Source organism: Rhamphochromis sp. 'chilingali', assembly GCF_963969265.1.
Source record: "Rhamphochromis sp. 'chilingali' genome assembly, chromosome: 16".
In the NCBI taxonomy this organism is placed as follows: domain Eukaryota; kingdom Metazoa; phylum Chordata; class Actinopteri; order Cichliformes; family Cichlidae; genus Rhamphochromis; species Rhamphochromis sp. 'chilingali'.
In genome coordinates, this window is record NC_137943.1 from 34,789,459 (window position 1) to 34,805,821 (window position 16,363).

At 46.7% G+C, this 16,363-nt stretch overlaps 1 protein-coding gene across 12 annotated transcripts in view; it reads left to right on the plus strand.

The window, feature by feature from the left end:
• The first annotated feature begins 4,369 nt into the window (after window positions 1-4,369).
• Window positions 4,370-16,363, plus strand: part of dlg1b (discs large MAGUK scaffold protein 1b) — a 100,311-nt gene continuing 88,317 nt past the window's right edge. For 7 of the 12 annotated variants that reach the window (XM_080907656.1, XM_080907660.1, XM_080907662.1 and 4 more), the window contains exons 1-2: window positions 4,370-5,113; window positions 8,548-8,679. In XM_080907656.1, the coding sequence (XP_080763782.1) occupies window positions 5,095-5,113; window positions 8,548-8,679 (151 nt within the window). In that variant the 5' untranslated portion in view covers window positions 4,370-5,094. The remainder of the gene's footprint in view (window positions 5,114-8,547; window positions 8,680-16,363) is intronic. The other 5 variants (XM_080907657.1, XM_080907666.1, XM_080907658.1 and 2 more) reach the window with 2 other exon arrangements.

The following is a 16,363-nucleotide window of genomic DNA, read 5'->3' on the forward strand; positions in this document are numbered from 1 at the left end:
TCATCACAACAGTCTGAAGGTATCGGACCACGAGTCTCTCTGATTGGCTGGAGATCAGCAGCTTCTTTGGTTTCGGGTCATCGCTCCGTCTCGTCGTGTTTGAGGCGTGTGGATTGGCGGTGAGAGCACAGCGGGCTCTCCTTCTGTACTTTCATACGGCGAGCCCGGGACTCGCGGCGAGGTCATTCATTAAACATGACCGTCTAAAAATAAAGGCCTCCTCCTTTCACCAGAACGGCGCTCTTTAATCTGGGCCAGAGCTTCGAGTGGTTTGCATCAGCACATGAGAGGCGACACGAGAGACAAAGAGAGACAAAGAGGGATGTTTCACAGCGGGAGGCGGAGGAGGAGGAGGGCGCTTCATCTTCACAGTGACCGGCCGCTGGATTTGTACTTCAATGGGGACGCAGCGCGACCTCTGACCTTACTGTGTGGAAATCAAAGGCTTAAATTCATTTTGTTTCTCAGCACACAGCAGAGGATTCATTACAGCACGTTTATGTTGGCACATGAAAGAAAACCTGGATTTACAGCAGACGTGTTCATTTTTCAGCTGTCGGCTCTGTTTTCAGTCTTTATGCTGAAACATCTTAAATACCTGCTGAGGACTAAATCAGACCAAATCAGACTCAATCAGACTCAATCAGACCAAATCAGACTCAATCAGACTAAATCAGACCAAATCAGACTCAATCAGACGCTCACAGAGGGAAAATCTTTGTGTATTTCACTTAATGACAAACTGCTTTCCCTTTACTTAAAAACATGTTTGCATGATAACAGATGGAGGTCCGTGAGAGAGCGCAAACTTCCACAACACCAGCGGTCCCACCGGCAGCGTCATCGGGACTGTCAGGATCCTGTAATCAGCACAAATACTGTAAAATGCATTTGTGGCAAAAATGCACCTGAGTCCAGTTTCAGGTTGGGGCTGCTGCCCAGGGCCGTGACACAGAACTCTGGGGCCATGGTCACAGAGTCTCTGTGGGCCCCCTTCACCTCGTTCATCCAGCTGTGCGGACAGCTGCACTGATTATTAGGACATGAACTGTTAACTGCTGACAGATCTGTAGCGCGTCCATGAGTCTCAGCACATTTTGACCTCCTCTGTTTTTACCATAGAGCCGTTCACAGCTTAACCACGGTTACACGTGTTTTACTTGGATTATTGAGCTGAAGAATGAATTCTTTTCTTTGTTTTCATTGAATTTTTTATGATTCCTGTGAGATAAAAAGCTCTAAAAATGTGAAGTCTGTTTTCTAAACCTTTCCTAACACTCAGTCCTCATCCTTCCCATCAGCCTCAGAGCAACCTTCACGGTCCCTGCTTCCATCATCCTGCAGCACTCAGACATCCAGATCATCACGGCACATCAGAATAACTGTAAACAGGGACATCTCAGGCCCTCCAAGGTATGGAGGCCCATCTCCACCACCACTTCCCCTGCCAGTGGCGGACTCCCTCAGACATTGGTGCATTGGTGGTTCTTTGTGTCTGGGGATGGGTGTCCGGGTACACACCGGCTCACTCTGCTTGTCGGGGCCTGGAGCCTGGGGCTCGCTCGGGCCACTTCGGAGGTGGGGTGCCCCCGGCCTCTCGGCCTGGGGCTCGGTCACTCAGGCACAGCTGGCTGCCGGCGGAGCTCACGGGCGCGTCACTGCAACTCCCCCTGGCTTCTGCTCCGCGGCTGCTGAGTGAGCCCTCATCTGGGACTCTCCTCAGCTCTTTCTGGGACAGTGGCGCGGCTGCCCCTCTGTTGGTCTTCCTTGGTCTCTTGTGTTCTGGGGGCCTCTGGATGTCTGGAGTTTTGATCTCCTCCATACCTGCTTCATGCCCTGGAGGACGGGGCTGTGGCCCCCCCCACACCCTCTAGCAGATCATTACATGAAGGAACCTTTTAAAAAAACAAGCGCGTCCATGCTCACAGGTGTGCACACGGGTGATCACACCCACAAACTACACCCTTTTTGGCTCCTACCTCAAAGCACACTGTGTTCTGTTGATCTTATGTGCTGCACAATAATGTTTAATATTTAGTATTTACTGTCATATTCCCATATATCATTGTGATGTTGTTTATTCTATTGCTCTTGTTCTTTGCTTGTTTTCTCTTTTTTCTTTCTCAGCAGGTGACCCAGGTTTTGTTGGTTTTTGCATTTTATCCCCGTCCCTCTTCCTCGCTCTTTTTCTTCCCCTCTTTCTTTCTCCTGTTTCTTTTCCCCAGTCAAGTCTGTCCCGTGTTCAGCAAATGAAAATAAAATAAACAGTAAAAGGTGAATCATTTGGTCCATTTGGTAAAGTAAATCCGTTGGGCATCTTTCTTTACCTTTAGACAATAATTCTGATGAAAAAGAGCCAAACGGGACAGGCAAAAAATAAATAACTGTAAACAATGTCATTATCTTTATATGGAGTGAATTTTAAATATGTATCCAGATATTTTTGTGTTTCTGAAACCGTAGCAGCAGAGTTCCCGCGCTGTGGGCGAGCAGGTGTATCTGCAGCGATGTGATTGATGTTTTTTATTGTTTCTGGGACGATATCGAACCCACGAGTTGCAGACGTCACACGGAGCAGAGTGATGGTCCTGCAGATGTAAGCTGCTGATTCACTGATGCAGAGAGTGTACACGGGTACGTCAGTGTGCTGCCTGTGCTTCATCACAGTGAACTAAAGCTAAGGAAACACATGTGACTCCCTGCACACATTCCTCTTTGCTTCTTATTGAATCAGGAAGTGCTGTCGCTGTGATGTTAAATGTCCCGTTACCTCAGAGCAGGTCTGGAGACAGTGAAGCTGAAGGCTGCCTGATGTCAGCAGATCTCACAGCTGCTGATAGCCAGACCATCCTTAGCCTGTTCGCTGTTCTTTCTTCAGAAAGCCTTCCATCACGTTGCCTTCTCTCCTTTCTCCCTTTTCTTTTTTGATGCTCTCTTTGGGAAAGCCGTGACTCACAGTGTCCATTAGCACTCAGAGAATAAATGAGCTGTGCTGTAAAGGTCAGTGTGAGTGCGGTGCAGTAAGCCACTGTATGAGCTCAAAGTGGGGTCAGCCTGATGCGTTCAGGTTATTTAGGACAAATTACTAAGAAATAAAATAATACAAACAACAGCAAAGTGGGACTTACACTTGACCTCCTCGCCACTGGCGCTACAACCACATTAAATATGGACGTAACCCTCTCGGCGTCGTCCACCGGGTTGTTTTGGCAGCTGCCGTGTTGTTTGTTTGGACTCACGATCACTGCTGCTGCTGAGCGCCGTGTCAACACCTGCAGTTCCTCTAACGTCCACCAGAGGCTCCAACAGTGAGTCCGCATGGAGTCATGTTAAAAACTTAGAGCAGAAATAAACGTGTTTACAGCCTGATACAAAACGGTTTCAGTACTTCCGCTTCGTAACACCTGTACTGCCATAACTCACCTGTTTAAATTGTATTAAGTCATAAACCTGCATTGTTGGGGGCGTGGTCTCTTTGATTGACAGCTGGATGGCGACACAGGCTTGACCTCAGCTCACCCCTGACCTGGACCTGTGGACTGTGTTTGGGCAGTTGGAGCATCCATCCACTGTTTTAACAGCTTCATCAGCTGCGGGAGGGTGGAGCCCGTCCCATCATGTGAAGCACAGGCTGGCTAACGGAGCCTGATGGGGTTGTTAACATGTATGTAAGTGAGCGCACATGTTAGGGAGAACATGCCATCTGCACACAGCATCCATTCATCCTTCTTCTCTGAACTCAGTGAGAACTGAGTGAAACACAGAAGCCTGAAGCAGCCGCTGCAGATGCTTCAGGCTCTCTGAGCATCAGTGAGTTCACAGATGCAGGTAAATGGGTCGTCCAATAAGAAGCTGCCCAAACCAAGGTGTGCCACGCCTTCAGAGACTCGTGCTAATACAGGAGTGGCTCGATGGACAAAACGCCAGTTTTACCAGGTTATAATTAAACCTTGAACACAAAGGAGACACAGTGAGAGTCCTCGGGGCGTTTTGAATTCTCGCCTCTTATTTCAGCTGATTTATTTTTAATCCTTCCTATGATCTACATTTTCTTTATCTCATTGTTTTCCACGTGTGTTTGTTTTCGTTTCTATTTGGTTTAAATAAAAACAGAAGCCTGACTCTGTGTTTTCATCCATCTGTCCCGCTTTCACCTCCATCTCCTGTCACCTCTCTCTGCTTTCCTCAACTTTCACTCCTCTTCCTTCCTCTCACTTTCCCCCCCTTCACAAAGTTTATCCCCCCCGCTGCCTCTTCCCTGCCTCCTTCCCTCCTCCCTGACCCTCCTCTTCCTCCTCCTTGGCCTTGTAGGTGAGCTGCATGATTGGGCGGCAGGTCGGAGGGGTAGGCTTTTGGAAATCACATGGTTTACGTTTCCAGCTCCCTGAGTCGCCATTTTGGAGGAAAGTTTGGGAATTTGTAGACCTGGGGAGGTGCTGGAGAGGGAGAGGAGAAGGAGAAGAAGAAGAAAAGAGGAAAAAGGAGGGAGGAGGGATTTCACAGAAGTTTGACACGAGTGCACGTCGCAGGCGGGGACACGGCGGACCAGTGCGGACCAGTGCGGGATAAGTGAGTGTAGGTGTGCCGCCAGCCTGGCTTTGAAGTTTTTTTTATTTCTGGACGAACCCGCAGCGCTCCGGAGCCGCTCCTCCTCCACCCAGCAGCAGCGGGCAGCTCATGCATGCGCCGCCTGCACAGCAGCGGGTGTTTCCCGGACTTTGGCACACTGCAGGTCCCGCTCGGTCCGAGCCAGATCTGCACTTTTCGGAGCCAGCTCCAGAGTCAGCCTGCGCGGTGCACGCCGGCGCACACAGCCTCTCCGGCGGGGAACTACATCTGTGAGAGTCGGCAGCTCAGCGGAGCTTCACTTGTTAGCGGGACTGCTGGCTGAGCCGTCCCCGGAGGCTCGCTGTTGTTGTGCCAGTCTGCCCCCCGACGCTCCGTCCGGAGGGCTTTTGGCTCGGAGGGATTTTCTTCAGCCCTGACTTGGAGCGGTGACAGCGGCGGGTTTATCCGGCGGAACCGCGAACAAAAACCGTCCTGTGTGAGGACTGCATGCGGCTGAGGCGGATCTAGCCGAGCCAGACCACCACCATGCCAGTGAGAAAGAAAGGTAAGCCGCTTTCACTTCACATATTAACTAGCAAGCTAGCAGGCTAGCCGTTCAAACTCCGGCTGCTCCTTCGTTTTTAAAGACACACAGGACTCGAACAAACACGGGACACGCAGCGGCTCACACGCCACACGAGCCGAACACGGCCCACACGGCTCGCTTTGGCCCTGCTGAGCTGAGCGGAGCCGTGCCAAGTCAGGTGAAGTCAGTTAAAGTAGGAGCTAGCCGGTTAGCCACTGCTGCTAACCAAGTTGTAAATGGGGCACCTTGTGTGGAGAACTAAAAATAAACTCTAATATGAATAAAATATTCACCTCGTCCTCAGCAGTCAGCGCGCGATTTAGGAATATAATGAACTGTAAAAATTTAGAAAAATATTCTGAGTTAGTTTACACGTTATTAACCGTGTATAACTGTACTGTTATCCCGGGAAAAATAAAGATTGTGCCCGGGGCGGTGGAGGCAGTGAGTTAAAGAAAAGCCACTTATTTAAGTCAATGAAAGATTCACCTCGTTCCCAGCGCTAAGTGCACATTTCATGAACTAGATGAACTGTAAAAATTTAGAAAAATGTTCTCATTTAGTGAACTCATTCATAAGTACGGAGACCTCCACTTTAATCCCAGGAAAAATAAAGATAATTTCAAAAGCCTTGCAAATGGTGCGTCAAATGCCTCCTAATTATCCATAGTAATTATGTTTAGCCTCCCTCAGTATGAAAAGACAAGAAACATTTTAATGATCGTTTTTTTTCTGCAAACTGCAAAAACAAACCTAAACTGTGCCATCAGTGTGGATGAGTCACTGCACAAAGTATTCAGTGTTTCAGTGTTTCAGTGATTGCAGTTCAGGTACAGCCCAGTCTGAGCTCAGGTGGGCTGCACCAGCAAAACCACTGCAGTTTAAAAAACGTTGCTTTTATTCAGTGTAAAAGCCTGAACTACGAAGACATCACTGCTGTATTTGTCCCTCTGCATTAAAAACCTTCACCGGTGGAGATTTTCTAACCAAACAGCAGCATTTTGTGCCTTTAACAAATATTTAAATATAGAAATATTAAATCCACACACACCCACTCCTGAGTGAAACGACACGGACATGTTTTATTGGAAAGTGTGAGCTGTTAATCACTGTCTTGAATAGGACCGTGTCCATTCTGGTCCTCGGGCCACATATTTGACAAACCTCATGCAGCTGAAGGATGACAAAGACATCAGCTGATACTTAAATGAAGTCTTTTAAAGTTGGCAGCTTCCATTGTAGCTCACACCACATAACGCACCAGCGTTCACCATCGTGTATTTAAGCTCCACGTTTTAGCGCTCACAGCGACGCGCGCAGATATGTTGATCTGGGTCAAACCTCAAAAACCGACACTAACGGAGAGAATTTAATTTAAAGCTGTTAATTGGCTGAGGTAATTTTCTGCTGTTTAGAAACTGACATGTGGGCTGTGAGGTCAGCTGTGAGGTCAGCGTATCAGGCTGAAGCATCAGGTCAGCTGAGGGTTTGTAGGCCGTCACAATCTGTCTCAAACTTTCACTTCCTAATAAACCAGAAGACGGAGGAGTGTGATATTAAATGTCTTCTGCGCTGTGACACAAATCGCCTGGTTTATGTTTTATGTTGTATTTCAAGTTCATACTTTCAATTAATGTGGCTTTTAAAATGAGATCTGTGGCTTTCCACCTCAGCTACAGTGTTACACCTTCTAACTCGGGCGTGTGTGCAGGTTTTCAGCAGCCCTTGAAAAGCTTTATTTCTTAAAGCTCTCGACCATAAAGTTATTAAAGTTGGTGTCTTTGATTCGAGAGGTCTTCATTCAGTGAAACATTCGCTCTGAGCTTGAGTTAGACAGTTTTTGGCGCTTTGTGAACGTAGACTTGGTTCCTTCCTGGATGTTATCAGTGAACAGGACCCCGAGGCTTTGTGTTTCGGGCAGTTTAATGCTGGCAGAGTCTCTGAGACACACTTTGGCAGATATCAGGATCGTTACAGACACTCGAACATTCGTGAGCGAGGGGACATTTATCGACATCGTGTTTCTTTCATCACGTCACTTTCGTGATGGCTGAATGTTCAAACGCGTATCGATAAAACCGTTCAGTCACACAGGCCTGGAGACGGGAAAAATAGTATTCCTAAACTGACCAATCCAACGTGACGAAGCAACCACAACCATGTTTCCGGTGCAGCGTCCTCTCTGTGACCGACTGCGACACCAGCAGCCTGCCGCCAGCACTTCCAGCTCCACGTTGTTTTATGGTTTTGATGGTTTTATGTCTTAGTCGGAGTTTTCTCTGCTGGTTCCAGCGTGAGCCGAAGGATTCAGGCTTCTTGCCTAAATTAGGCTTGAAACAACAATAATGAAACCAAGACCAGAAGCAGGACGCAGCGAACTGCCAATTCATCTAAATCAGTGCTGACGGAGGCGAGAGGCCCAATGCGCCGCCTCCTCGGGCTTTGTGTGTTTTATTTACAGGCGAGACTCACAGCCAATCAGCAGCAGGCATGAATCAAAGTGAGAGAGCAGGTTAATGATGGTAGAAACAACAATCTGATGGTAAATGTGTCGCTGTGTGCATAACTGTCCAGGAAGCTGTCTGTGTGAGGTTCTTCTGTCCTGTAAATGATCCAGTTAATTAGAAGTCGTAAGAGTCACATGACATCGCTCAACAATAACGACCTCGGTAGATTCCTTCGGGTTCTGACTTCCTGAAACTCTGCGCCGAGCCGACGCTCTCGCTGCCGTGCTGCAGTCACGCACTGACCTTTATTTAAAGCTGATTCACCAACAAGTAAACCAGCAGAAATGTGACCATCCAACAGGGTTACAGTCAAAGTCCTGAATCTTCTCCACGTCCAGCTGCAGCGATGTTACGCTGTTTGCATGTCTGTGATCGATCGGTGTTATTGGACGATGATCTGCATTAAAATGATGTTTAGTTGAAGCCTCGAATTTAAAACAAAGCTCTGAATGAAGCCTTCGGGTCATGATTTGAGGCGACTTTCTATTTACTACTTTCAGCTTAATCATTTTATCAGATTTGCTTTGGTCTGAATGTGACTGTCAGCAGCAGACATGTAGTAAATCTGTCCTTAATGCTTCCCTCTGAGCCGAGCCTGATACTCTGACCTTTATACTTATCCGCTGGGGAGAGGCCTCTTTAACTCATTTATACTCCTTTAAAACCTGCCCGCAGTCTTAAATGCATGCATGTTTGGATTTTTAAAGTATTATTTCCCTCTCCCGGTGCGTGCTGGCTGCCAGTGCAGCTCAGCGTTTCAGCACAGAGGGATTATTTGTGCCCGTCTGACGGTTTGAAGCGGCCCTCTGCTGCCATCTCGTCTCAGATCAGTCCTCGTTAGTCGCTGAGCCTCGGCTCTGTCGTATCCCCGGCTCACCTCTCTCGCTGCTTCCTCCTGTTGTACAGACGCACAGCGAGCGCTGCAGCTGCTGGAGCAGTACCGGGCCAAGCTGAACCACACCGAGGACCGGCAGCTCCGACACTCCATCCAGAGGGTCATCGACATCTTCCAGAGCAATCTCTTCCAGGCTCTCATAGGTACGGTCGCCTCTCTGACCACAGAACACCTCACACGGTTACCACACATCCTGGAAACAGGACGTCTCTAGTCCTGGAACATAACCCTGGAAAATAAGGACCTGGCCTGATAAAGGTTTCACATCACAAGAAGCAGTCTTTGTACTTCAGCAGTTTGTCACAGTCTTGACATGAGAACACTGAGCTTATCTGTAGGTGACACAACCACAGAGTTATTTAACCCTTTAAGCCCATCGAAGCGCGCACGCTCCCATTTGTGTACACAGCACATAAGCTAGCGCAATCATTTTTTTTTTTTTTTTTTTGCATATGAAACCGGAGGAGTTGTACTTGCATAACATGCATTCAACTTGTCCCAGGTCGCAGTTTCCTTTTACATATGGCTTTGCAAAAATCGCATAAAAAGCGCTTGTGACATCAAAAACATCACAATCCAGAAGCGCGCTGCTGATCCCATCAGCTGTTCATTGTTTTTTTTTTTTTGGTTTATTTTGATGCACATGCTGTTTTTCTTTTTTCTTTGCAAATTGTGCACAATAATGTTCATTTTAGTTTTTGCTGCAGTTTATAAAAATGAGTTTGCCTCAAAAATGAAACTGAAGATGCTCAAAATAAATTTCCTGTTGTTGGAAACTATTTTGTGCAACGTTTGCATTTACAGGTTTGAGGGATAAACCTCTGAAGTTTCTGTAAAGAGAACGATTTTCAATTTTGTTGTAGTTTATTGCACTTTTTTGCAATTTATCTAGTTACTGGTGGACTTAATCGTTACATCTTATTAAAATTTCCGATATAACGGTTGTAGTAATGTATAACATTACTCCCAAAATGCGCCCAAAATGTCTCTACAGCATCTAAAAATATAAAGATGAGCTCTGGTGGATCTATGTGGTCTATGGTGGGCTTCCATAATCCAGACCAAACCTGGGAAGAGTTTTGGGGTATTTTTGGTATTTCTTGTTCACATGTTGTGTAAAAATGTGTGTTTACATCATGGATCTGAAGATGTTTCAGTGTCTGTTTGCCATCTGATGTGTCATCAATCCTTTAATATTATTGTTATCATTATGATGATGATGATGCACTTGTGCCACGTTCATTGTCCTCCTCAGTGTCAGAGCTGTTTGATGAGTCACGCTGAGGTTTCCACTAACAAAGAGCTTTTAAAGGATTTGTTGTTTTGTGTTTTATTAAGTGAACAAATATCAAACAGCTGAGTCGGTCTGTGAGGACCTGACATCATGTCTCTGTATGTTTTTGGCTGCATGGCAGCGCACAGCGGAGCAGACTTATTGACGGCGACGTTTCCCTGAGCTCTGATTCAGCTCTGCGGGTGAAAGTCAGAGACAGAACGACACGGACGGGAGGAGCAAAGCAACAATGCAGATCAGTGTTGGGTCCTCGCAGCATCGTTTGCACATGTGCAGCTCGTTCGTGTCCAAGTCAGCTGGCCTGCAGTTAAATGAACGCGCTGCGGCTGCTCGCTGAGGAAAGTAGACCCAAAACATTACACACGAATGAAATGTGAGCCACACGTGAACAGCATCCCTCACACACTGCGTCTGATTGGACCGCTCTGACCACGTCCACGTAACCGGAGTTGATTTTTGAGCTCTAATGTGGAGAAAACCACTAATTAAATCCTTTATTTAAAGTCAAATATCACATGATAATTCTCACTGAAGCGATAATGTGCTTCCACCTGCAGGTGACCTCTGACCTCGTCACGTTTGTGGGTCTGTAGGGTAGAAACGGCCTCGTGACTCGTGGCTGCCTCTGCTGTGAGGCGTCACAGTGGGGCGAGAGGCCGTGAAGTTTGTGTTCGTGTGCAGAGCTGTTTTCTGTAGACTCGCACAGTTTTACTGGATCAGGGTCATCATATATCAGCTCTGCATTGTTGCTAATTTACCACCTTAACAAGCCGACCTGCAACAATTTAGCTGCGACTAAACCCTGAAAACTGAGTGCAGCCTGAGACGTGTCCACATTCATTTCATCCTGACATTATGCAAAGCGATGAAATCAAACAGACTGATACTGCACTGAAACCTTGTCGGCTAATAAGATGTTTATGCTTATTGTGTCATCAGCTTTGTGCTGATACATCTTCAACTGTGTGATGAAGAGCTTAACGACTGATTTCAGTCCTCTGATGACCCGTGTGAAAGAATCGCGGTGACATCGTCGCTTTTGGCTCCAAAACAATAACTCTCTGTGCTGCGGGAACATTTTTTATTTTTTGTTACAAAACTCGTATTTTGCCTCGTTTGAAAGGCACCTCTGTCCATCACAGAGCCGCTCCTTCACCTCTCCCAAAAAGTCCACGTGCACTCGTGGTTCAGTTTGGCTCGAGATGATGAAAATAGCCTTTGATTAAAAAAAGAAAATCCGTGTAGAGCGAAAGCTGTGAAATGTGCCCGACTCCCTGCGTCCTGCCCTCAGGGTCACCTGGGTTCCCTCTAATTTTCGAGGAGATCCTGTTAAACTAAACCAAACCTGCTTTTTGTCCGTCGGTTTTCCACGGAGTCACATCCTGATACTCTGAGCCAACTCGGCCGGAGCAGCAGGAGCTCAGCTCTGAGTGACCGAGCCCAGACACACAACACAGATCAGTTAATACAACGTGGGTTTGGTTCTTGAGCAGCTTCTGTTCGCAGTCCGAACATCAAAGTTTAGATTGACCGTGTCACACCGACGCCTCCTCCGTCCATCCAGCATGGATGAACCCAAAGTGTGCGTGTGTCACGTCTTTCACAGGGACGCCAGGTTGACGTGACTCACGAGCTTCACATAATCAGCTGTCAGGCTGTGATAATGAGACGGCTGAGCTTCTAACGAGCTCCTGGCCGTGGACGTGTTTCTCCACAGTGCACCAGCGTGTCGGCCTCTGCTGTGAATATCGATTAGTTTTTCCTGCAGACGGTCGTTTCATTGAGAAAAACAACAAATCTGTTATTTAACTGTTCGCCTCTCCTCTGTAATTACGGCGAAGCAGAAGTCGCCCTGCAGGTTTGCAGATGTCTGCGTTTCTCTGATGTTCTGCCAGCGTCATGTTTCTCTGATTGGCTGTCGCCTCGCTGCCGGCTAACGGGACTCTCCGAGTAAACGCAGAAGCAGCTGCAGGGTTAACGGACGCCGAGCAGCAGGAATGTGGTCCGATGTGTTTGAGTTTCCCAGGAACGACTCGCTGAAAGACTCAAACACTGAGTGTGTTTGTGCCCCGGGACTCGGCAACAACAGGAAGTCTTTCTGGACGTTCGCTTTAACTTTTTAAACTTTCAGGCTTCGGTGCTGCCTTTCTGTCGGCTCACACGGCTCTGAGTGGGCAGGAGCAAGCTGTTTGTAGAGGTCACCCTCAGTGTCCTGCTGCTGCATCAGTTTGGACAGCACTTTCACCTCCTTATCATAAAGCAGCAGACAAAAGCGTTCAGTTTGAAGCCGAGCATCACCATCTTTGTGTCACGAGGAAAGAAAACTGTCACAGATTAGTCTATCGTTCCTCCTCCGTGTTTCCTCCTTTCATCAGCAGGAAGCTGAAATGCTGTCGTGTGATTGGTGTAAATATTCCTCAAGTATAATTCGAGCACGGCGGCTCGTTTCCCTCAGTCCTGCGTGTCCTGCAGCGCCGCTCTGTCTTCATCACTAATACATGAGTGGAGATCATCACTGGCCTGGATCCTGCCTTCCTGCGTCCTCCGCCTGCACGTTTGCTCTGCAGCTTACAGCCGAGTCACGCCACGCTCACGACTTTCTCATTCAGTGGGTGGAGGTGGTCTCGTCGCTGCTGGGTGCTCAACGTGCGATCACCTCCAGCTCCTCTGAGGATGTTTGTGTTCAGGTGTGAAGCAGAGGCCGAGTCTGTGGTCGTGGTTTCAGTCTGAAAAGGGTGGAGTCCCTGCTCCAGGGCGGGGATGAGCTGCTGCCTCAGGTAGAGGCGGGTTGGTGGACGCTCTCCTGATCCGCTGTGATTAAGACAGAGCTGAGTGTGAAGGCAGAGGTGCTGATTTCCTGGTCGATGTTCCTAAAGAGGAGGAAATAATGGCCGGTGTTAGAGGCAGAAATGAGCTCGTGTTCTTAGAGAGATGAGCTGAACAGGAGCCTGTTAAGGTGGACTGACAGAGATCATGTGTCCTGTATGTCGCTCTGCACGTCCAGAGGAGCTGGAAGATGTGGCTGATTAGATGATGTTTGAGTCTTTATGGCATCAGAAGAGTTTTCCTCGTCTTCATGTGTCTCGTTTGAAACCCGCCTCATCTTGTGATGAACTCCAGCTCCTCCGTCATGCAGCTGGGGGTCCTCGTTCTGGTCGGTGTAGCGGCTCACCAACCAGTGCCTGCTGCAGGCAGAGAAGAAGAGAGGGTAATGGTCCCAGTCCAAGGTGGAGCTGAGCACGCCCAACCATGGAGCGAGACTCTGAAGAGGAACCTGAATCACATCGAGGATCAACCAACCAGAGACCGGCTGAGACTGCTGGGACAGGCAAACACTAGACAGGAAGTGCAGGGCTAGAATGACTAAGGGCTGAACTTTCAAAATAAGAGTAAGGAGATGACATCATTCTGTTGCTTGGATATAAAAATAGGAAGTGAAATGTAAACTGTGGTAGACGATGGCTGGACGAGCAGCCCGAGTAAAGTCTGTTTTTACGAAACATCTTTTTTTAATTTATTAATTTACAGTATGAGAATACAAAACTTTAGGTCAGCATGGAAGACATACACAGTCTCAACATTAGTATCTACTTACATCATGGTAATATTTAATTGTTCAGTACAAAAGGACTACACAATAAATTTTTCCCAGAGCTTCTTGAATTTCTCAAGCTCAAGTCTAAGGACAAAAGTAAGTCTTTCCATTCCAAAAATTTCTTCCACTATCCCAAACCACTGGGCCCGAGTTGGAGGGTCAGCCTTTAGCCATCTTCGGGTTTTGGCCTTTCTGCTGCTAGCCAAAAGTATTTTCAATAAATAATTATCTTTATGTGGAAGCGCCGTAGGTAAATTGCCAAGATACAACGTATCAAATGAATAGTCTATTTTTATCCCAACTATTTTGTGGCCACCTCCCCCCAATATGGCTGGATCCTTGGGCAGGCCTAGAATACATGACAATGGTTTGCCATGGGGGTTCCACAACCTCTCCAACATAGGCCCTGGCTCTGTGAGCCTGTTTGCCGAGCTGTGAATTTAGGAGTGATAAAAAATATCACAACATTTTTCCAACCAAACTCTCTTAAGGACCTTGAATTTGCAGTGGTAGCCTGAGACTCACATATTCCCCACCAGCTGTCCTCTGATATTTGTGAGCCTGATTCTCTCTCCCAGTTTTGCTTAATATACAACGTAGAGTGATTTTTAGAGGCTTGTATACTTCCGTATATTTTTGAGACCAACTTTTTAGAGTACCTTTTTTTGTATGCCTCTTGAAAGATATGAATTAGGTTGTATTCGTTTTCATCTCTGAATAGTAACGTCTTGTTGTAATAGTCTCTAACTTGCAAGTATCTATAGAAGTCATGCTTTGCCAGTCCGTATGTATCTGAAATAGTTTTATAGCTTTGAAATCCCCCGTTTGTTGCTAGTGAACAAAAAGAAGTAATTCCTCTCAGTTTAAAGGTTCTGTTTAAAGGTCCCATCCAGCCTGGCAGGCACAAACTCCGGGTCATAAGCTATCCAATTCAAGGTCCTAGCCTGTTCTTCTATTTGTAGTTTCCTCACTACCCTGAACCGTAGTTTCAGGGTGAACTGGGTCAAATGGTTCAAATTTTTGTAAAAATTTTCAGCTTGGTTTTTATTTCCTAAAAGAGACTGTAATGGGAAGTCTAATTGAGTAATTTCCATGGTTTTCCATTTAGCTTCATGATTCGGGGAACACCAGTTTACCAGGGGTTTCAGTTGTGCAGCATAATAGTAATCTTGTAAGCACGGCAAAGCTCTCCCTCCCGTCTCTTTTTTCAGTTGCAACGTTCTGTACTGGACCCTCGGTCTTCTGCTGTTCCAGATGAACCGTGAGATCCATCTATCCCATTCGTCAAATTGTTTTTGGGGTATCTCCGGGGCAGTGACTGGAAGAGAGAGCGAATTTGTGGCAGAATGTTCATTTTAATTATTTCTATTCTATTACTCATATCCATGGGGAGGAGAGACCACCGAGTCAGATCTTTGTTGAGGGGCCATAATTGATTTCATAGAGTTTAGACATTTTATGAAACATCTTATCTGTGACACAAAGTGAGCTGCTGAGTATTTGAGGATTAAACCTGTGACGTGTTTTTGTTAGTCCTCCGTCACACTTCCTCTAATCTTAGCTCTTTGTTTTGGCTCATAGAAATAATTCCTGCCGGCTTTCTCCACACTCACGGGTCTTTGTGGGGTCTTGGTCACGCACACAAGCACCAAAGGTTTCCACATATTCAAGTCTGTGTTATCGTACTTCAAAGGAAATTAATAAATTTTTTCTTATTTATGGTAAAAATGTGATTCCTGCTGCAGTAAACGAAGCCCTGCTTTGAGTGATTAAAATATTTCCCGCTGATTTTCCTGTTGGGGGAACGCCGACGTTTCCCCCGACGACGGCTCGGTTTTGATCTGGTTTCAGATCGATAAGCTCGGAGCCGAACGGATGGCGTGTTGCTGACAGACGTTTTCCGTCTCCGCTCTTTATCTTCATCAGATTATGGCAGCTGCAGCTTATTAATGTTGATTCTCCGAGTTTCATGCAAAGCGCCTGTTTAATGAGCTTTCTGCAAGCCGCACTGATCAAAGTTAATTTGTAATTTTAAAGACGAAACATTTTGTTTGGAGAAGTCTTCACCACTGAGACCATCGTGCAAAAATAATTGGACCCAGCTGTATTCATTACGTTTCTTTCTGACTGACATTAATATTTAGGTGGTGTGGAAGGATACTGGTGTAGTAGATGCGTAGAAAAACGTCGAGTCAGTTTATATCAGGACAAAAGCCTCAAATCCTGGTTTTAATCGTTTTAATAGTTTGTTTTTTAGTATTTATTTATCTATTTATGTGTGTTTTATGAAGGGGGCTGTGAAGAGTTCCTTTTGGGACATCGGGGCTGACGTGAGATGCTCTGTGGGTCGGTGTGTGTCTGTGTTTTGTCCATCTTTCCTCTGATTGGCTGCCCCTCGTAAACAAAGCATTTGAAGAGCGGGTTGGTGGGGCGACTTAAAGGGGTCGTCACCTGTTCATTTGCAGCTTCATATTTGTCTTCTTGGACACTCCTAGGGTAGCTTTGCATGTTTGTCTTATACTGGGCAGCCAATCAGTTCATCCCTACATTTAAGCTAACTTTATTCTCATTGGCTGCCCCTCGTAAGAATGTGGATGGGGCTTCTGAGGTGAGCTTTGCTCGTACTTTCACTCGCCTCATCATTAGAAGCTTGAACATTCCCACGAGAACAGCAGATACGTGACGGGAAGACGAGAAAACTGCGTCGACAAAAGGCTGCAGCTTTGCTCAGCGCATGAATCCCAGTATAGAAGGCGTACGCCTGCGGTTTTAAATTACAGCGGCTCGAGCAGAATTATAACCCGGTATGATCTTATAATCCACAGAGAGGTCAAATGCTAGATCAGGAGCTGCAGTGTTGGATTAACACTCTCTGTGCTGCTGAATGAGTTTTCTAACGTGGCTCTTTACAGGGAATTTCCTCAACTTATAAATAAAT